Genomic DNA, 22,782 nt, shown 5'->3' with positions numbered 1-22,782 from the left:
GAAATAGGTGAGAATAATTCCTGAAGAAAGGAATAGAATTTGAGGAAATCAAATTAGAATGGTCTAATCTTAAGTAGAGCTCAAAAAAGCTATCCTTCAAACTCCTTTTTGTCCAGATGAACAAACCTCCACCTTTTTTTCTTACTTTTTTTGCTGAGGCAATTGGGGTTAAGTGACCTGCTCAGGGTCATACAGCTAGGAAGTACTAAGTATCTAAAACCAAATTTGAACTCAGGTCCTCCTGACTTCAGGGCTGGCATTCTATCCACTGCACCACCTAACTGCCCCAAACCTCCACTTTCTATAGTTCTGTAGCATTTCTCTGGGATGGTGAATTTTCTAATTTATTAGTCCTCATACTCATACTTGGATTCAAACTCGAGAAATAACATTATAGTCCCAGGTTTTGGTACCAAAACGATGTAGTTTTTTGACACCAAAATGATGTGGACACCAAAAGTTGGGGTTCAGTTATGTGAAGAATTCATAATGGCCATTCTCTTTGGAATTTATTTAGGGAAAAGGTTACAGACCAAAATGAAGGGATACAATAAATAGTAGGAATGGTAAAGACGAAATAAGAATGAGAGAGTACAAAAAAGAGTTTTAATCATTAATGACAGGGCAAGTTCCCTAATGGCACTTGCCACTTACTAGGAGAAAGGAAACACCCCATAAGTTGGAGAAAGCTCTTAGCTGGCAAGACTAAATCCTGAAAGGAACATAGCACCCTCCAAAGAGTTAGCAATAAGGTTGGGAAGAGAACCTGGAAGGTCAGCAGAAAAAGCCTGTAGAAACAAAGTGGGACTCCAGTGTGCAATCCTAGCAAATCCAGCCCAGACTCCAGCATCAGCCAGGCAGAACCTCTCAATCAGCAGCAGTGCTGAAGGCTTCTGGACCTCTCAGCCCAGGGGCACCAGGGAGGACTCTGAAAGTCAGTGAAGAGGATCTGTAGGGGTAGGAGTGTGGTGTGCAGTCCCAGTGGAGCCCCAGTCAGTGGATCCCAGCCCAGCACACTGGACTACAGCATGGCAGGAACACACCTAACAGGTCCAGGGCAGAAAAGAGTACTTGTGGTCAGATCCCTAGAAGGAACTCTGAAAATAGCTACACAAAACCTCTGCAGCTTGGGACAGGATATTTTCCACCCTGGAAACAGAGCCCTGCTTTAACAAAGAATTAAAAGCTAAGTAATTGGCTAGGAAAATGAGCAGTCAACAGAAAATGTTTCTGACCACTGAAAGTGGTAATAAGGAAGATCAAAACTTAATACTGAGAAGATAACAAAGGCAAAGCTTCTACATGCAAAGCCTTCAAGAAAAATAAGAATTGGGCTCAGGCTATGGAAGAGCTCAAAAAGGATTTTGAAAATCAAGAGAGACAGAGAAAAAATTAGGGAAAACTAAGAGAGGTGCAAAAGGAGAAAAGGCAAAATTGGGAAAAGAGGTACAAAAGGTCACTGATGAAAACAGAATTGAGAGGAAGGGAAAGAGGGAAAAAGGAAGGAACAGAGGGAGCAAGGAGGGAGGAAGAGAAGGAAAGAGGAAAGGATGAAGGGAGGGAAAAAATGTGAAATATCTCCTTGGAAAAACAACTGACCTGGAAAATAAATCCAGGAGAGAGAATTTAAAAATTATTGGTCTACCTGAAAGTCATGTTCAAAAAAAGATCCTGGATATCATCTTTCAAGAAATTATCAAGGAAAACTGTCCTGATATTCTAAAACCAGAGAGTAAAGTAGAAATTTAAAGATTCCACCAATCACCTCCTAAAAGATATCCCAAAATAAAAACTCCCAGGAGTATTATATCCAAATTCTGGAACTCCCAGGTCAAGGAGAAAATATTGCAAGCATCCAAAAAAAAAAAAAAACCCCCAAAAAAACCCAATTCAAGTATAGTGGAGCCACAGTTAGGATAACACAAGATTTAACAGCTTCTACTTTAAAGGACTAGAGGGCTTGGGAGAAATGATATTACTGAGAGCAATGGAGCTAGGATTACAATCAAGAATCACCCATCCAGAAAAACTGAGTATAATACTCCATTATATTTCCTCACTTCAACCCTCAAAGATTATGTGTTAGGGGGTAGGAGTGAGGAGAACTCTTATTTTCTCCTCCAGTGCTAACATTCAGTGTTAGATAAATGTCTTTTCAAAATATATTCAAAGCAATTTTCCTAACAAAAAGTTGCGTTCTTCATTTCCATCTTTTTTTTTTCCCCCCTCTCAAACTCAAGTAAATCTAATCTAGAAATAAGATTCATTATCTTTGCTGCTGGTAATGTAAGAAGGAAGACAAAAAATTAGTCGAGAGGAAAAATTTAAACATAGAAGTATAATTTGCAAACAGTGGAATATCCAAAATTGAAAAGTGCACTCTTAATTAAGGGCAAAAAGTTCTAAGATAAATATTTTAGCTTAAGACTTTTTTTTTTTTAGAAATCCCCTTTATGACTTATTTTGTGAACCAGTTAATCAATAAGTCTTAAGTTATTCACAAAGCCCAAAGAGTTGTTTCTTAGCCAATATCTTCTTTGTTCTGCACAGTGGGAATAGAGCAGGTATGAGAAAAATACCAATGCTTTCAGAAACTAATAGAATTACAGGTAATAGCTTGATGGGAGGTTTAATATTCTACCTTTGGTCCATACTTTCCTAATTCTCCCTGCATTCCATTACATTATTTATTCTATTTCTTTAAAGTGGCTTTACTCCACTTTTATCAATGTTTTAAAATTTCATTTTATGCACCTTTCTCTAAAAAGTGTTTCTTAATTTTCTTCATTATTTATCTTCCTATTCTATTCTAGATTTTTATTTTTTGATTTGTCCTTATAGTCTTTCTTTATTCCTCATATATATTGCCTTGTAAATCTTGCCTATGGTTTCTTTTTTCTATTGTCTTAACTCTTAGAAAGGAAAAGGTCCCATGGAAGAAATTTTCCAAGGAAGAAAGATCCATTATTGACCTTTGTCCTTGCTGTGGACTTTTTTCATTCATATGCCTTAAAAAAAATCTTCCTATTTCCATGCTGTCTTATATCACACTTTGTGTGTGTGTGGGGGGGGGGAGGGAATGGGGGAGGGAATGGTGGTGGTCAGTTATCCCCAGAAACTGATTTTCCTCCCTATAGATTATATCAAGATCCCAATTTTTGTTTACAGAGCACCTCTCCTGGAAAAATTTCATAAGGGGCAACACCCTCCCCCTACTGAAACAAGATTTCTCCCTTTCCCCCATTTCAATACTACTTTTACCTCCTTGCCCATTTTCCTGTAAGTTCTCTTCTTTTTTTGAAAATTGTACAATTACAATAGTTACCAATTACAATTATAATTATTCTCTCTTAATTATTAAGGTACATGGCATATTCCCCTTCATTTTCTTCTTCCCCTTTTTCCTTTCCTATACTCTCCCATTCTGTAATTTAGTCACACAAAAACCACTAATTCACCTGTAGGAGGGATATCATGAGGTTTACTCCGTCATTGTTATCAGGCCCATTTCCCTACTTCTACTTTGAGTTCTGCTTTCACCCTTCTCTCCTCCCTAGTGTATTTAGAAAAAATTCTCTTAAAAGTTTATTATTTTGTTGTCCTCATTTACCTTTCATTTGTTTCTGTTAGCTGTGGCATTTAAGAAACCAATAATTTCCTCAGGACTAGTTTTCTTTTTAGGAATGTTCTGAAATGCCTCTTTGACTAAATATTCACCTTTTCTCATTGGTGCTTAGATTTGTCAAATAGATCACCTTGAACTGCATCTTGTACATCCTTGTTCCACTAAATACATCATTCCAATCCTCTCATAGGTGCAGTCTTTGTTATTTGAATTTTCTTTCCTTTACTTTTGAAAGGTCTTTTTCCTGGTCATTTACAGAACTTTTCAGTGGAATTGTTTGATTCCATTACATGACTTGGAGCTTGCAGTATAGTTTTAGGTGGTGGTTGTTGTTTTTCTTGTGGAAGAATCTGGATTCTTAAGATCAGCATTTTTTCTGTATTCAGAAGTTCTAGGAAATTTTTTACTATTCTTTCTTCCATTATGGTGTTCAGAATTGTTTGTATGTGTGTTTAGGGAAACCTGTAATCCTTAAATTGTTCCTTATACAGCCTGTCTCTGAGACAAATGCCTATCTGAAAATTATTTTCTTTTAATGTTAATTTGTGCTTTTCTTCCATATTTGTCCTTTATTTCGATCTATAATCCCTCTTATTTTTTATTTTGTTTCTTTGATGAGACTAGTTAACATGGATTCAAGTTTTTCTATTCTGTCAATTATCTCTGCTATATAGGCCATAAATTTTTCTTTAACAATTCTTTCTCATTTAATTCACTAAGAATAAGAACCATTCCACAGTGGTTCTAAATCTTCTTAGAAATCGACAGGACCCTTTGTCTTATCAGATGTTCATTCATATCTCTTTGTTTTGTAATATTTAGATGTCTGAACTTCACTTTCCACTTTGCCACTAACATTCTAAGGATCACAGGGCTTTTCTTATGATTTGCAGCTAAAAGCACCTCTAAGATGTTGACCCCTGATGAAAAATGAGCTCCTTGAAATAGGTTGTATATTTCATGTATTCCCAGTACTTAGCACAGTGTTTGAACTTAGAAAACACTTATCAAATGTCTTTTCATTCACTCATTCTCTTCCTCTCTCAGTGGAAACGAGTTGCATTAACAATGCTATCTCTAAATGCGAACATACTCAAAAAAGCAACTTTCAAGAACAAAAGAGTAAAAACTGGAATAGACCTACATGACATTTTTTGGATGAAAGAGGGAAACAGGATAGGGAAGAAGGAAACATTGTAATAGAAGGGAAAGCAGTAATAATTAACTCAGTAGCTCTTAACTGAGCAAGTATTTCAACAATAGTTTTGCCCTTAGATTACGTGTAGATATACACTGTAAGGATTTTTAAAATGATGAAATTATTTGAACAAAATAAAAAATAGAAGCCAGGTTTGAATAATAAGCATCCCTTTATTTGCTGACACCTGTACAAAAACTGATTAACATGAGCAACAACAAAAAAAGTGTTTACTTGAGGTTGAAGTCAGAGGCTGCTACTCCCCAAAATGTTAAGTAAAACAGTGTATAACATCAGTATTAAAATGTTAGCGTTTTAGAGCTTTGTAATCTTTTGAAATTTTATTAAGCAAAATAAGATAAAAGATTACATGTTTATCTTCAGGAATGTAAAGGTCTAATTATCCAAACAATTTTTATTATAAAACTAAACTCTGAAGGTGTCTACAGAGTTGAGGTTTTTATTTCTCTCTTTAAATCAGTAGTCTAACAAGAATTAGAAAAGACAAAACTCTGTTCAGTGTTTCTGACAAAGTAGAAAGGGTGAAAACATAAATAAGGCTTTAATTTGGCAAAATATAATACAATGCCTTCTGCCATCCTCAAAAGAACAGTTTAAGTTTCCCAGTGACGTCACTCTGCAAAAAAAAAAAAAAAAAAAGGAAGTATATCTATTCAAAACAAAGAAAGTAAATGTATTTAAAAGAAAACTGTTGAATATAGCATATGTTCACAGCTTACTTGGTTCTAGTAATGGGTATTTTAGCCCATTTAGCACTGTTGAGATATTAGCACTTAAAAGTTATCAGAACAACTGAAAAAGCCTTCAGAGATTTAAAAATCCACAAATATATTAGCAAAAACTCAAGAGAAAGCATTTAGTATCTCTCAAGGTTTCCAAAAATTCTGTGACTAAGTCAAAGAATCAAGGTGATCAAGTATATTATTTAATTTGTTGGGAGGTGCAAGAAACCTTAAAGACTATCTTTAGTCCCTATGTTTTACAGATGAGAAAACAAGGACCCAAAGAGATTTATTTGACCATAAATCTTAAATAGCAAATTTTTTAAAACCAGCATAATATGGTTAGAAGATGTTAAAAACAACATATGCATGGGGACTAAAAGTGAGAAATTTTAGAACTGCCAATCTCAGAAACAAGAAGTATATGTTAATTAAAATTTACATAGTCTGAAAGCCCTTCCCAGGTCTTAATCCCTTTATAAAGGAAGAAGGATATATTGTATTTTCAGCAGCAATGTACTGAAATTGAGATTAGACTTAAGAGTATTTAAAACAAACTGCTTCTAGTTTAAAAATTATTATTTAATATAACAAAAAAATGAAATATATTCCTCATACTTTGTATTGCCAATCTGTCCTGATTTCTCAATATAAACAAAACAATTATGAAATAAGGTATGTTGGCTGCTTTATGCATGTCTATATACATGCAAAATATAGTATTTAAAAATAAAAAGTTTCTACCCTCAAGAATATGTAACCAAATATCAAATATATGTAATCACAATAACTTATGAGTGTGTTAGAAAAGACAGGGAAGGAATTTTGTTGATATGTTAGAGCAGGTCCTGGACTTATTTAGCACCATTTTTTGAAGGAAATGAGCCTATCTTTGTAATTTAAAAAATGTTATCATAAACTCAACAACAGTCAACAAAATCAAATAAATGTAAAAAACAAAGTAGAAAATCTTATCCTTAATCCTTAGATTTTAAAGAAGGCTAACTCTTCAATTTCAAAAACAGGGGAATTTTAAGATAGGTAGAAATAGGTAGGTCATTCTTTAACAGTAGTACAGAATGGTCCTTCCCATTAGTAGAGCACATCTGGTCACAGAGAGTCATCAGTGCCATCAGAAATCAGAACTTTAAATGGCACTGATGCTCTTAATGAAAAGAATTTGGGTACCTGGTTCCCTGATGTGTTCAGATCTATCTACAATATAGAAAATTTATGACTAGCATACCATTAATGACATGGTCTTTCTGAAGAACCATATTAAAAGTGTACAGAAAACTTGGTGCATAAAGCTCACTTGGAGATTATTAATTTTATCTATAGGTAACTCAATCCCTCAGGCCAAAAAGATCTGTCTCAAAACTACCAAAACAAATCAACTTAGCAAGACGCAGCAGAAATCTTAAGAAAATATTACATCACTATTCATTTAACAATAATGAGTTTAACTTTAACTAAAAGCATCTATTTTCATAAATCAAAGAGAAATGTTTCTCTTGGAGTATCCCATAGAAAGCTAAAATTGTTAAATATTTAAAAGAAATTTCAAAGTGATTATATTCACATTAATCTTTAATTGTATCTTATATCCAGCACAGCATAATTCTCTAACATTATTTTAGAATTACATGGTATTACCAAGCAAAAGACTAGAATAAACTAACAGAAATAATGCAAAGCTTCATGAATCATGGAAATGAATAAAACCTTAAAAAAAAAAAAAAAAAAAAAAAAAGGCAAACCGAAATGAAAATTGACAAAGAATTATAGTCATACAAAATTAAGCTGGAACTAAGAATTCCAGTTTTTGTCAAGCCATAAGCCCTCAAACAATACTAACGGGAAAGAAATCTGTTTACAATACTGTTTTCCTCGGAGAACTGAAAATCATCATGAGGATCCCATATCCATACCTAATTTGATGACACCAAGCAGAATAGCTCTAAAAGTGCTGCTGTTATAAATTCTATCTGATTTTAAAGAATGCTTACTTATATTAATAACTGTCATGCAGCACTTATGAATAAATTGTATAGCATTCTTTATTCATGTCTTACCTACTACTTGAAAGTTTTCTTATTCCTTTGTGAGTTGTTGGTTTACTGCCTGGAGTAGCTGCTGTAATTGTGCTACAGTCTGGTTTAGACTTACAGATATTGTCTCTTTCTCTGAAGACTCCTAAAAAAAAAAAAAAGAAAATTCAAAGGAAAAAACAAAACAAAACAAAAAAAAACCACAACTATAATTCAAAGCAAAACACTTTCTCAACAATATCCCAAAATAATTTATATTTATATTGATTTTATTTTTTAGATATTATGAGTAAGCTAAAAAAATTATGAGAATCATACACATGGAAAATATAATAGTTAAGCTTCAAAGCATGGTGATAAGATACAGGCAGGGAAACCTGTATTACTAATGCAAAATATAAGTGTTTGATCAAAGCAAGGATGAAACAAGTAAATCATTCCTATGAATAGTAGGGCACTTGTTCTGATTTACTTTTTAAACAGTAAGTCACCACCTTCATTTTTGTTTGTTTTTGCTAAGGCAATTGGGGTTAAGTAATTTGCTCAAGGTCACACAACTAGAAAGAGTTAAGTGTCTAAGGCCAAATTTGAACGCAGGTCCTCCTGACTTCAGGGCTGGTGCTCTATCTACTGTGCTACCTAACTGCCCCACCACCTTCATTTTTATACATATACAATATTTCATCATTTAACATTAACCCTGAATTCATGGATCAGTTTTCTCAGCAACCAAAAGGAATAATCACAGAATTTAGAGTTGGAAGGGACCTGAGTGATCGATCATCTAACACAATTCATTCCAGCTCAGGACTTTTTATTCATGCCTGATTCTTTGCAAGCTCACTTGGGATTTTCATGAAAAAAGTATTAGACTGTGTTGCCATTTCTTTTTCCCACTCATTCTACAAATGAGGAAATTAAGGCAAAGAAGATGAAGTGAAGAGATAAAGTATTCAAACTCCAAGTTCACTACTATGCCTTTTGCCCACCCAATGCAATTCATACTAAAAAAGGAATTCCCACTCTGATACACTTGACAAGTGGTCATCCAGATTCTCTTATAGATCTAGATAGGACATTTTTTCCTGACATGAAATCTAAATTTGACACTATGCATCTACCCATTCCTTCCATTTTTGCTCTCTGTGGCCAAATAGGACAGACAATCTTTCCATGTGACAGCCCTTCAAACACAGCTATCATGTCTCTCTTTTCTCTTCCCCTGTAGTTTTAATTGCTATTATTATTTCAGTATTGGTTTTGTTGAGACTTTGTATTAATCAATCTGAAAATCTGCTGTTTTTCTCCGTCTACCTACCCGCATTTTTCATATGTATCTACTAAGAGGCAAAGGCCTTTACCATTCTGGTTACCCTTTTCTAGTGGATCTCTAATTTAAGTAAGTTATTTTTAAACTGTACTATCCAGAACTGAACACATATTCCAAAAGTATCTCACCAAAGCAGAGTAAGTAATATCTATTCCAAAATCTATGCCTTTCTCAATGCAATTCTAATTTAGAAATGAATAAAGAGAGATCCTAGAATGGCCTAAAGAAGCAGATTAGGCTATTTCTGAGTGGCATTTTGCCACTGGAATAAAATATATAACCAAAAATAGTGTTGCAGATAAATCACATTTATTTCACTATGCAACAAAATGGAGAATAGGAGCAAAGAAGGATGTTCTACACATTTGAAATATTTTGGGAATAAAGACATGGTTCTTACCATATTCCTTCCTACTACAATATAAAGCATAATCCACATTGATTAAATACCAGATTAGTGCCTTGTAGTTCATTTAAAACGTGAGCTACAGCACTATTAAGTGTTGAAGAGTAAGCTGAACCCATCAATTCTCTAGCAATCACTTTCCAAACTCTTGCAGTGACTAAAAATCCCCAAAAAATATTGATTGAGGGCAGAAAACAAGCTCCTATAAGGCTGCACTTCCAGTACAACTTAAAAATGATAACAGCACATTTTTGGTAGGGAGAAATTATACGGGAAGTACAACATTTAGAATTCCCATCAAAAAATTTCAGATTTGGTCTTAAAAATAGGCAAAGCTTTTAAAGTATGATGATCTTTCCAGAAAATAAAAAATCCACTCACTCTGACCTACAACTACTCAAACTTGTTAAACCTTATCATTCCTCTGTTAACTAGTCAGCAAATTTCCTAGTACACTTTCATTTGACAGAGAGCTAGTATGTTAAATTCATCTATTTAATTTAAATACATTTAAATCTGAGTATCAAAATCAGAGATACTCTATGAGGTCAAAGATGGTCTTTTTGGTAAGTACATAACATTCTAGAAAATTCATTTGAGTCATAATCAAATCACATTATCCAAAACTAAATATAAGACGTTTAGTAGGTACACGTGAAAAATGCAGGTAGATAGAGTCTGAGAGACAGAGAGAAACAGCAGATTTTCAGATTGAGTAATGCAAAGTCTCAATCAAACCAATACTGAAATAACTACAGCAATTAAAACTACAGGCAAAATAGCTACCAGTATGAATCTGCTCTTTTTTCTTCTCTTTTAGTCTCACTACTTCACCACGTAGACAAGAGTTGAATAGTGTTATATTTCAGATTCTCTAAGTTAGTACCCTCAATTGCAGCATTATGCAATCCCTAAAACAATGAAATAATAATATCAAAAGCAGTAGTTATCCAATAACTGCAATTCAAGGCTAAGAAATTTAAATGGCAGTATTTCTCTTTAATAAGAAAATGAATTTGAGTTCAACATAATTGCTGTTAACAGACTTTTTTCCAGAAGATTTTTCCAGTTACATTTTGAAGTGAACATCATTCATAGAAATTCTAATGCAATTAGTCCCTAAAAAAAAGGGGATTGAAGAAAATACACACCACTTCTGAAGAAACATCACTATTTTCAATAATACTGGTATCTCCAGCAGCTTTTACTATTTCTGACTGAATAAGATCCAATGATTGCTGAGCCTATTAAAAAAAAATTATGAGACAAGTCAGCAATTACTAAAGGACACACAGAACATATGACAAATTAAGAGCTTATTGACAGAGTCTATCTAAATAAATGTATCTGAAAACTTTCCTCTAAAAAACATGAACCAGTTTTACTTAAATCAACAAAAACTTAAAAGTCAATTTAAGGGAAACAAGAAGCTTTGATAGAAAGATCACTGACACAAGCATTTACTGAAGTTTGTTCAAAAAAAAAGTATCAAAGAAAAGCTTTACAAATTTGTGTTTTAAGACATCAAAAATATTTAAATACAATGCCCATAAGCTTATGTTCTACACTAAAAACAAAAAACAAAAACCACATTCACTAACTTTATGAGATAATTTCAGAGTATAATTGCCAGCAAAAGTTACCCTTAATATTATTCTCAACTATGAAAGTCAAACAAGCATCTATTCCATGAATACCACTTGTAGTTCAAACATTAGTGAAAACTGATGAGCATATTTCAATGTAAATGTTATAGAGAGAGCAACAATTATTTTATTTTTTACATGCTTTTAAATTTAGTTTTTTAAAGCTTTTTATTTTCAAAACACATGCATAGTTTTCAACATTCACCCTTGCAAAAACTTGCTAAGAGCAACAACTATTAAGCCAAGATAAGTGAACCTTGGTCTTAAAAGTAAGATTTCTCTACATGTCAGTCCAATTATACAAATGCATTTAATTCTACACAGAAATAATGAATGGAAGAAATATATTGCTGATATACATCATCTACATACATATCTTCTTGTTTTATACTTGAAGTATGTAGCAAACAGAATGCTTTATAAACAAGTACTTATATAACAGTGCCAAAAAAAGAACATGGATGCATTAGATTAAGTATGGGCTGGCTAAAAAAAGTCTGTTAAAGAAAAACTTTTAAGTATCTAAACAGTAACTGATTGAATTCCTTTGAAATTTATAGCAAAATAAATGTTATTAAGAAAAAATCACTAGAAAACAAGCCACAGAAAGAAACACAAGATTAAAAATAGCAAAAATCAAATGAAAATTCAAAACTAAGAAGCTTACTCTGAATTTGTTTGAGATTTAAATGTCAATACAAAAATCAGCCTTTAATACAAAAGAGCTGTGTTACCTTATGCAGGTCACCGGCTACTTTCAGTCTTTCACTTTGTTCCATTTTAAGTTTTGTACGTGTTTCATTTAATTGTGTTTTCAGCTGTGAACATAAATCAAGACCATGATGAAATTAACTTGTATTCTTCTCAGATTAAGTCAGTGCCTTAATAACTGCAAAGGGAATGTGATCACTACTTGTTTCCATAAACAAGGCATTAGTTAATATATTGCACCAGATAGATATACAGGAAAGCTAAGCAGAGGTGGCTCCATCTGTAATACTAAATGCAAGAAAAGAAAGCTTTAAGAATGAAAGTATTTAGAAAGTATAGAAAATTGTAAATGCAAAAACAAAATGAGGAAAATGCTTTAAGGTTATTTTCGTTCACTATTTATGAAGCAGCTATTTAAATTATGTAAAGTAACGGATTTTTGCAAATAAACATTCTAATCTTATTAGTTATTAAAACTCACTTGACTACAAAAAATGGAATGTATAATGTTAATTAATAAGAATATATTTAAACTAAAAATCAGGGGGCTACTTTAAACACTTCAATAAGGTAAAATCTTGAGAAAATTTAAAATATTATTTAAAACTTCATTATGGTAATAAATATAAAAAGTATTATCATATATACCTAGCCCCAAATTACACTATTATCTCAATTCTTTATTAAAGTTCTGGTTTTGGGTATATTTTTAAAATAACTTAATCCTAAAAAAGGAATCCTGTAATTCAACTAAAAATATTTTCCTTTCATCTCTGATTACTATTCTCACAAACTCACATAAAACTCATAAACTCATAAAATTTTGTAAAGGGAACATAATAAAATCAACATTAATTCCATTATATATTTGCACATATATGCACACTCACATCATCCATTTCATTTGTGTATAGGGTTTTCCTAAGGCTGGAAATTCTCTTCATCCACATAGATTAATAATTTATCTATAACTAAAAATCTTGGTCACATAGCTACTTGTATTTCAGAGGCAGGATTTGAAATTTAAGTTCTCCTGACTACAAGCCTTCTATCCACTAAGCAATACTTCCTCTCTCATTCACATTTTGTGTAAAAAGCTCTGAACACGAAAAATGCTCAAGGAGATCCTATGTTACTTAGGATCCTCAAAAGGGAAATATATGAGAAAGGTACTTCACAAATTCACTAGAATATACAATCTGAAACCTAGTTTGAGATTCTCAAATTTAAATATGTTGTTTCCACTTCTTCATTCATATCTCTTTCCTGTGATGGAAGCAGAAGATATACTAACGAATGTTAATCAATTATACTATAGATAAAATTAATGCTTTGGGTAGCAGCACTAGTCTATGATGATTTTATTTCTACATATGGCCACACACAAAAAAATTCCGGATGTATATTTCTGTTTGATGCTGCTAATAAAGGCAATAATTAAAGTGATAAAAGGTCATTTAGCTTTAAGCTCAAAAAAGGGAGCAGGAAAAATAGATTATCATCAAGAACCATGCAAACTAAAATTGTAATTCTATGCATTTCATATTACACAATTTGCTACAATTTGCTACAATTCACAGAGGGTAGAGAAAAGGCAGGATTTCATTTAAGCTCTCATGAATTCCCTTCCAAATAACTTTTAATAATGCCTCAAAATGAAATCTGGAGTAGCAAAAAAACACAAAAGGTTGGTGAGAAACAAATGTGCCAATCCAAGACAATTTAGGTCAGCAGGAAAGGTCTATCAAACTGGGGTAAGAGTGTAGTGCAGTCAAATGCAGATAACACTTTGGGAAGCCAGCAGCAAGTCTTGGGGGCACCTGAATTGGCAGTACTGGCTTCCAAGACTCTCAGTCCACAAGTAAGATGTAGGTCAGACAAATAATCAAAAAGAGATTATAGCAAAGATTACTCTTTGCTGGTTCTAGATACAGAATTCTGTTTCACTGCCCATAAGTAAATCTCAGTTGCAGGGCAAGGAGGAGCACTAGCCTATCAGAAGTTGTAGCCACAAGGGAGCAAGGACCCTTGTTCACAGTTCCAGAAAACCAGAAAACAGGCCAGGAGTGTAGTAAACACAGCTCTTCTTAGATCATACCACCTTGGAAGAACTGAAAACATATAGACCCTCAGAACTAGCTCTGAGATTAGCAGCCAGAAAGGCCTGAAGTTGAAGACAGTTCCCCCTCCACCCCAAGAGCAAAGCTTCACTTTAAGGTAAAGCTAAAAATTAAGAAATAAGCTGGGAAAATGAGCAAGAACAACAACAATAAAGTTGTTAACAGGGAAGATCCAAACACAAACTCAGAAGGAAAAAATAATCAAAATGACCACATCTAAAGCATCAAAGGAAAATATGACTTGTTTTCAGGGCTAAAAAGAATTCCAGGAAAAGCTCAAAAAGGATTTTAAAAATTAAAGAAAGGTAGAAGAAAAACTGGGAAAAGAAATTATAGCAATATAAGAAAATCATGACTTCCTAGCTGTGTGACCCTGGGCAAGTCACTTAGTCCCAATTGCCTCAGGGGGAAAAAAAATCATGAAAAAAGAATCAACAGCCTGATAAAGGAGCCACAAAAAAATACTGGAGTAACATCTTAAAAAACAAAATAGGCTAAATGGTAAAAGAGGCACAAGAATCCACCGAAGATAAAAACTACTTACATAAAAGAACTGGCCAAAAGGAGAAGGAAGTATAAAAGTCCAATGAAGAAAATAATTCCTTAAAAATTAGGATTCATCTAATAGATGCTAATGACTCCATGAGACATCAAGAAACAATAAAACAAAATCAAAAGAATGAAAAACTAGAAGAAAATATGAAACATCTCATTGGAAACACAACTGTCTTGGATAACAGATCCAGGAGAGACCATTTAAGAATTTTTGTACTATTTGAAAGTCATGCTCAAAAAAAGCCTAAATATCATATTCAAAGAAATTATCAGGGAAAAACTGCCCTCATATTCTGGGAACTACAGAGTAAAATAGACATTAAAAGAATCCACTGATCACCTCCTGAAAGAGATCCAAAAATGAAAACCCCCAAGAATAGTAGAGCCAAATTCCAGAATGACTAAATGAAGATGAAAATTTTGCAAATAGTCAGAAAGAAATAATTCAAATATTGTGGAACTACCGTCAAGATAGCATAAGATTTAGCAGCTTCTACATTAATGAACCACAGGGTTTGGAACATGATAGGGCAAAGAAGCTAAGATTACAATAAAAAATGACCTACCCAGAAAAACTAAGCATAATAATCCCTCAGGGGAAAAAAAGACATTTAAACATACGCATTCAATATGGGTAGAGAAATCTATTTTATCCTGCAGGAAAGTAAAAGGAAATGGAATACTAGAAAAGGGGAAGGTGACAGAAGAGAAGGAATATTAGGGGATAAGGTAGTCAGAAGCAACAAACTTAAAGAGAGATAGCAATAGTAATTGTGATAAAAATTTTGAAGCAAGTTTCTCTGATGAGGATCTCATTTCTCAAGTGTAGAGGGAACTGAATTAATTTTTTTCAAAAAATAGCCATTCCCCAATTGATAAATGATCAAAAAATATGAACTATGCCCCAAAAGCTATAAAAACATACATACCCTTTAATCTAACAATACCACTACTAAACATGAATCCCAAAAGAGATTTAAAAAAAAAAAGGAAAATTACCCATATGTACAAAAATATTTATACCAGCTCTTTTTGGGGGGCAAAGAATTGAAAATTATGGGGATGTCCATCAATTGGGGAATAGCTGAATATAAATTATTATGTGTGACTATAATGAAATACTATCATTCTATAAGAATTAGTGACCTGGATGGTCTCAGAAAATCCTCTATGAGTTCATATAAAGTGAAATGTACTTTGTAAAAGTAATTATCAATCTTGTGGGATAATCAGCTGTGAATGACCTTGCTATTTTCAGCAATATGATGATCAATACTATTCTGAAGGACTCATGATAAAAAATGCTTTCCATACCCAGAAAAAGAATTGTGTCTAAATATATATTGAAGCATCCTTTTTTTATTTTTAAACTTCATTTTTCTTGAAGTTTTTCTTGAGTGTATACAAGGGGAATCATTTTTTTTTTTACCCCTGTTTGTTACTTTTATAAAAATGTTTTGCATAACTTCATGTCTCTTCTCAATAGTAGGATGAGGTGGGGGAGGTAGGAAAGGAGAGAATCTGAAACTCAAAACAAATGTAAAAAAAAATCTTTTTTACATGTAACTGGAGAATACACACACATATGTATGTGTGTATGTATATAATATATATAAGTACATATAAGAGAATGGATATCTATATGCAAATTGAAATATAATTTTTCCATTTTCTTTATATTTTTGGTGATATGGCTAACATGGAAATATATTTTGCATTCTTCTTAAAAAATAGACATTTAATGAAATAGAGAAGCTTTAAACATACCTAAGTCAAAGACCAGAGCAAAATAAGAAAATTTTACTTTTAAATACAATACTCAATAGAGGTATAAAAAGATAAGAGAAATCATAAGGGATTTAATGAGGTTAAATTGTTTATATTCCTATGTGGAAAGATTAATAAGGAAAAGTAAGGGATGAGAATGCATTGGGAAAGGGGGAAAGTGAGACATAGAATGGAGTAAATTATCTCATATTAAAGAGGCATAAAAGAGCTTTTATAGTGAAGATGGAATATGTAAGGGGAGCTTGAACCTTACTCTCATTGAAATTGCCTCAAAAGGGGAGTGATGTGCATACTCAGTTGGGTATAGAAATCTATCTTACCCTATAAGAAAGTAGCAGGGCAAGAGAAAAAGAAAAGGGGGGAGGAAAAAGGGAGAAATTGTTGTAAAAAGGAATGGTGGATTGGGGGAGACAATAATCAGAAACAAAATATACATGCTAACTTAAGAGTAGATGGAATAAAAGGAGAGAATAAAATAAATGGAGAAAACAAGATAGCAGAAAATAAATTTTTCATAACTAAAAAAAATTATTTCAAGTTTCTCTGATAAAGATCTCATTTTTCAAATATGTAGAATTAAGTCAAATTAATGAGAATATAAGTCATTTCCCAATGGATCAAAATATAGGAATAGGCAGTTTTCAGATGAATGTATCAAAGCTATCTGTAATCCTATAGATACTCTAAATGACTATTGATTAGAAAAATGCAAATTAAAACAAATCTGAGGTACCATTTCACATCTATGAGATCAGCTAATATGGCAGAAAGGGGACATGAAAAAAAATTAGAGAGAAGGTGGGAAAATTGAGACATTAATGCATTATTAATGAATTATTAACTGATTCAATCATTCTTGAGAACAATTTAAAACTATCTCCAAAAGGCTATAAAACCATGTAGATTCTTTGTTCCTCTCAGGTCTATATCATAAAGAAATAAAAAACAAAACTAAAAAGCATCTATATGGACAAAACTACTTATCGCAGCTCTCTTTGAAAAGGCAAAAATTGGGGTGGAAAGGGTAAGTCCATAAACTAGTGTGAATGGCTGAACAAGGTGTGGCATATGATTGTGATGAAGTATTGCTATCCTATAAGAAATGATAAGCAGGATACATTTAGAAAAACCTGAAAAAACTTACATGAATAAATGCAAAGAGAAATGAGCAGAACCAGACAAACACTGAACATAATAACAATATTATATAATAATCAACTGTGAATGCCTTAGCTATTCTCAATGAAACAAGACAATTCTGATGGACTTACAATGAAAAAAAAAAAAACATCTACTTTCCAGAGAAAGAACTGGTGACATATGAATGAGGATCAAACTTCCTTTTTCTTATTTGGTTTTTGAGGGCTCTTTTAAGTTTGGGGGGGGGGGAGCAACATGCATTTACCTGTGTTTTCTTCAACAATATAGAAATGTGCATAACTACTCATGTCAAATCTGTATAAAATCATTTTAACTTCTCAAAAACAGGGCAGAGAAAAGAGAAAGGGAGAGAATTTGTAACTCAAAAAAAATTTTTTTTAGCTTTTTATTTTTCCCTATACATACAAAGATTATTTTCAACACTCAACTTTGCTTTAAAACCTTATGTTCCAAATTTCTCCCTCCCTTCCTCCAACATCCTCCCACAGACAGCAAGCAATCTAAAATAAGTTTTCCATATTTGTCATGTGCAAGAAAAATCAGATCAAAAGGTAAAAGAAAAAAAAAAAACAAGGAAACAAACAACAACCCCAAAAAAGGCGAAAATATTACACTTTGCTCCATATTTAGTCTTCAGTATTCTCTCTCTGGTTGCAGTTGAATCTTTCCATTCTAAGTCTCTTGGAATTGCCTTGAATTATCTCTATGTTAAAAGAACCAAGTCTATCACGTTGATCATCACATACTCTTATTGTTGCTGTGTACAGTGTTCTGTTGGTTCTACTCACTTCATCTATTGCAGTTACTACACAGCATCAGTTCACTAAGTCTTTCCAGGCTTTTCTGAGATCAGTCTGCTCATCATTTCTTACAGAACAGTAACATTCCATTGCATTCATATATCAAAACTTATTTAGACATTCAACTAATGGGCAAACACTCAATATCCAGTTCTTTGCCACTACAAAAAGAGCTGCTAGGAATTAAAAAAAATTTTTTTTAATGGATGTTAAAAAGTTTTTATATGTAATTGGGGATAAAACATCAAATTATTCACTATTTGCTAAATTATGGAGGGGGGCTGGAAGAATGTCTTTTGTAATTAATGCAAACAACTTATGTGGTACTGGAATTATCTTTTAATGTTTAATAAATTTTATTAAATTCACATGTGAATACAATTGGTCCTAAAATATTTTTTTATTGGGAAATCATTTATAGCTTGTCTTTTTCTGCTATTGAGCTATTTAGTATATTTCTCCCTTTATTAATAATGGTATTCTATAATTTTGTAAGTGTTGATTCACTTCCTCTAAGTTACTAATTCTGAGAAAATACACATTTATAATATCTAATATAATTATGATATATAATGTCATAATATAAATACATATAACTGAAAGATTAAAGTGCAAAGTAGTTGGAAAATCAAGAAAATGGAAAAAATTATTTTCTGAACATATAAATTTAGAGTAAACTAGAAACTAAAGTAAAATAGCTACTTCCTTACATAGTACTATAATATGATCCTCATGATCACTACATAATGACTGTAACATTTTGACAGAAGTATGGCAATTCAAAATACACAATACAAACAACTTTTATCTTCAGTGAAATAGAGAATAGTTTGCTGGCATTACAGTTCAATGATACATGGTTGGAAAAACCATGAATGGCTTTATATATGAATGAAGACAGTAAATGTTCTACTTTGGCACAGCAGCAGAGTTGAACGAAGGAATCCTAAATAAACCATAGCCTATTTAAAGTCTAAAGTTGTTTTGTTTTACTTTGTTTTCAGGAAACCAAAAAAATCTAAAATGTATTTTTTTAAATATAGTAAATAAAATTAAGATAACCATATCTGGTCTTACTACCAAAGTAGGACAATCCAAATCATAAACTTTGCATCTATTTAAGAATCAGATTTAATTCTAGCACAGTAACAGATTTTTATAGTATAGAAGGACAAGAATACCTAAACTAATTTAGTAATATTCTGAATATATATATATGTATATCTTGACAGCATAAAAGGAGTACCTTTGGCTTTGTAAAGCTGTGCCTCTTAGATGGGTTTAAATATCATAAAAAAAATACCCTGATAAGCTAAGTCATTATATACTTTTGTTTAAAAAAAAAAAATAAAAATGGAACACACTTCTTAGAAACATATAATGATTTTTTTTCCAAACTAAAATGTCAACAAAAATTCCACAGTTATTGTTTTCAATTAGCTACATCTAAATGTTTTAGGGAAGGTCTTTTTTTAGTCCAAAATCAATGATCCTATGAATATCTCTGCAAATCAACAATTTCTTATTTGCATATTTATAATTTGTTGACAAAAATAATACAGTCCTGAAAAAGTTAGATTTTATGAAATATAAAAAAGTATGAAAAGAGTTGGAAGCAAACATGCCATTTGTTAGGAGCTAAGAAAAGAAGATAATTTTAAGGATCATCAGAATACAAAAATAATCATGATTTAGGGGGAAAAATGCCAAGCTAAAGATGTTAGCAGAAAGAAAAGGTTTGGATGGTTTCTCCACATACCAGAACAAATATTTTGAGAGTTTATTTTATACTCAGTGGAGAAAAAACTTCTTACCAAATCTAGCTCTTCATTCTGTCTTACTGCTTCAGAATATGAATCATCAAGTTTTTTCTGCAATTCAGTCAACAGATCTTTCAGCTGAAATGAAGTTTAGAGTTTAAGATTGATCTCCTTATGATGTTCTCTTTTTCTTCTGCTAAGTTATTAGGATATCCTCTTAGACAGAACCTCAGCCATGAACTCCCCAAAACTTATATTGAAATATCTCAACACTAATCAGAAAATTAATTTCAAAAGGGCAACAAAGTTGAGATAAATTATATTTACCTCTCTAACTTCCGAAACATAAGTAGATCGTTCTATTTCTGCCTTTTCTAGTTCACTTTCCAAATGTTCTCTCTCTCTTCTCAGCTAGAGGGGGGGAAAAGGTTAAAATACTTAAGTTTTGAAGATTATATTTTTCTTGCTTCCCTACAACAACAAAAAAGTATACTCATAATACTACTCTTGAATAAGAAATTACACTCTCAAAAACCACTTGGCATATCATCATTTAATAATTTAAGACAAAAAAGATCTTTTTTTAAAAAAAATTACAATTCTCATTAAGGTTAACAATATAAGAGACTAAAATGTATTAAATAATGAGATAATAAATTATTTTATTTAACTGTACGTACAGTTTCAAGTTCTTTATTTTCTCCTCTTAATCTCTCTGCCTCTTGTTCCAAAGAACTTAATGAAAAATGTATCTGCAATTTAAAATGGAGATCAAAAGACATGCTAAAATAAAAACCTAAATCAACCAATAATTGTGCAGTTACTAGTAATATACAGTTTAAAACCAATTCAAAATTGCAAATTCCTTAAAATGAGTACGTAAGAGTCAAACTGCATATTAAAATGAAGTCAAATTGAAGTATATAATTGTGACAGAATACTACTGTAAAATAAAAAATAACAAACTGGATAGTTTCAGAGAAAACCTGGGTAGACATATATGTATATGAGATCACTGTATCAGCAATATTGTTTTGATCATCAATTATGAAAGACTTTGTTATTCTGATTGATACAAAAATCAAAAGATAATTCTGAAGAATTCAACAGGAAAAATGCTATCCATCTCCAGAGAGAAAATTGATGAAATGAGTGCAAACAATAGGGGCAGCTGGGTGGCGTAATGGTTAGAGTACCAGCCCTGAAATCAGGAGGAACTGAGTTCAAATTCGACCTCAGACAATTAACACTTCCTAGCTGTGTGATTCTGGGCAAGTCACTTAACCCCAATTGCCTCAGGGGGGAAAAAAAAAAAAAAAAAAGAAATGTCAAAAATATTATAAAGCATTAACCCCAGAGTAAGTACAATCTTTTTCTGGGTTACAATTTGCTCATATCCCAATTGTGATATTTACTATCTATTTTATCTCCGTCAAATCACTTAACCAACTGCGCTTAGATTCTTCATCTTTTAAACTAGGTGGAATGAGACCTAGAGATTCACTCTAGGTCCAAGACTTAATGTACTCAACAACTAATATTTGAAAGTAACTTTTAATATGTTCATTAATAAACACAAAATACATAAAAATAAGAACATTGCTCTTAAGAGAAATCACATATTTTGTCACAGAATGGGAAAGGCAAAGCAGAAGGAATAGAGTACATGCCACATAAATAGAAGATATTAATTAGTACATTAGATCAGAATCTATTGGTAGATGACTGAAACAGATTACTAGTTACCACTTTTCCCAAAAGGTAGAAATCTTCCTTTCTTCAAGGTTCATTGTTTAATGAATCACTCAGAATGAGTGTTAAATAAAGGATGGGCACTATATAAATGGAAAAAGTGCCTTCATCATTAAAATTAGAAATTCACTCAAGTATGGATATCCTTAAGAAAAAAATAGTTATTCATTTAACTTTTTAAATATTTACTTTTTCTCTAAAAAAAATTTCAAGTTACATTAGTTTATAGTACTTTCAAATCACTTCACATGTTAAAATAATCTTTTCTAATATTATAAATTCTTCTTGGCTAATACCTGTCTAGTAGCTTTCTGTGATTCTTCAACTTTAATTTTCCATTTGTTTTCTTCTTGCTCCACACTTTGCTGTAATCTCTGTAAAATCCCCTCCTATGAGAATAACAGATTAGTTGTTTTATAACATACATATCATAGGAAAAAATATTAAGACGCTACTAGATGTTAGTCATATGAAAACATAACAATGTGGATTAAAAATAATTCCTACTGTTTCTGCAAGAACAGACTTGTACTTTTCACATTCTAGCTGTAACATTGCGTGCATATCATCAGCTTCTTTCAACTTTTGCTGTAGAACCTGCAATAATAAAATCACAAAATGCCAGTATTCATTTATTTGTACATAAAAATTTTATACTATAATTTTATTCTCAATATGCAATATTCAAAACATAATTGCAATATGGCATGATAAATAGCTTTCAACTGTTTCCTAAAAAGACATTTCTTAGACTACTCAATTGATGAGAAAGTAATTCAATACCCCCAACTTAGTTTTCTATTAAAATTCTAATTGTTTCCATTTGTTGCTGTTATCAGAAAGTATAAATTTTAAATAAAAAGATTTGATACTTATGTTTGAGAAATCTTGTGGCAATCTTAAAGACATTAATATAAGCTAACCATTCCCCATAGTTTTTCTAGACAGGAGAGTATTGCCTTTTCCTTTATATTAATGGAAGGCAGTCTTTAAGAGGCTGAGCATAGCTAAAACAAAACGCTTAAAGTAAATAAGCAAGCTAATGCAGACTGCTAAAAGAGTAGTAAAACAGCTCCCTAAAATTCTTTGATGTCAACCTGTCACAAACCATTCCAAGTGGCTGTTGGATGATCATT

At 32.0% G+C, this 22,782-nt stretch overlaps 1 protein-coding gene across 5 annotated transcripts in view; it reads right to left on the bottom strand.

Moving 5' to 3' along the window:
- Positions 1–4,976: 4,976 nt before the first annotated feature.
- KTN1 (kinectin 1) overlaps positions 4,977–22,782 on the bottom strand; it is a 136,168-nt gene continuing 118,362 nt past the window's right edge. For 3 of the 5 annotated variants that reach the window (XM_074290202.1, XM_074290205.1, XM_074290203.1), the window contains 9 exons: positions 22,154–22,243; positions 21,943–22,035; positions 20,575–20,646; positions 20,222–20,305; positions 19,949–20,032; positions 11,734–11,817; positions 10,505–10,597; positions 7,642–7,762; positions 4,977–5,460 (listed from right to left, as the gene is read on the bottom strand). In XM_074290202.1, coding sequence (XP_074146303.1) covers positions 7,661–7,762; positions 10,505–10,597; positions 11,734–11,817; positions 19,949–20,032; positions 20,222–20,305; positions 20,575–20,646; positions 21,943–22,035; positions 22,154–22,243 — 702 coding nt within the window. In that variant the 3' untranslated portion in view covers positions 4,977–5,460; positions 7,642–7,660. The remainder of the gene's footprint in view (positions 5,461–7,641; positions 7,763–10,504; positions 10,598–11,733; positions 11,818–19,948; positions 20,033–20,221; positions 20,306–20,574; positions 20,647–21,942; positions 22,036–22,153; positions 22,244–22,782) is intronic. The other 2 variants (XM_074290204.1, XM_074290206.1) reach the window with 1 other exon arrangement.

This window comes from Sminthopsis crassicaudata, chromosome 2 (assembly GCF_048593235.1).
Source record: "Sminthopsis crassicaudata isolate SCR6 chromosome 2, ASM4859323v1, whole genome shotgun sequence".
NCBI classification, from domain to species: domain Eukaryota; kingdom Metazoa; phylum Chordata; class Mammalia; order Dasyuromorphia; family Dasyuridae; genus Sminthopsis; species Sminthopsis crassicaudata.
Note: the sequence above shows the minus strand (reverse complement) of the source record. Positions and strands in the feature narration are given on the sequence as shown.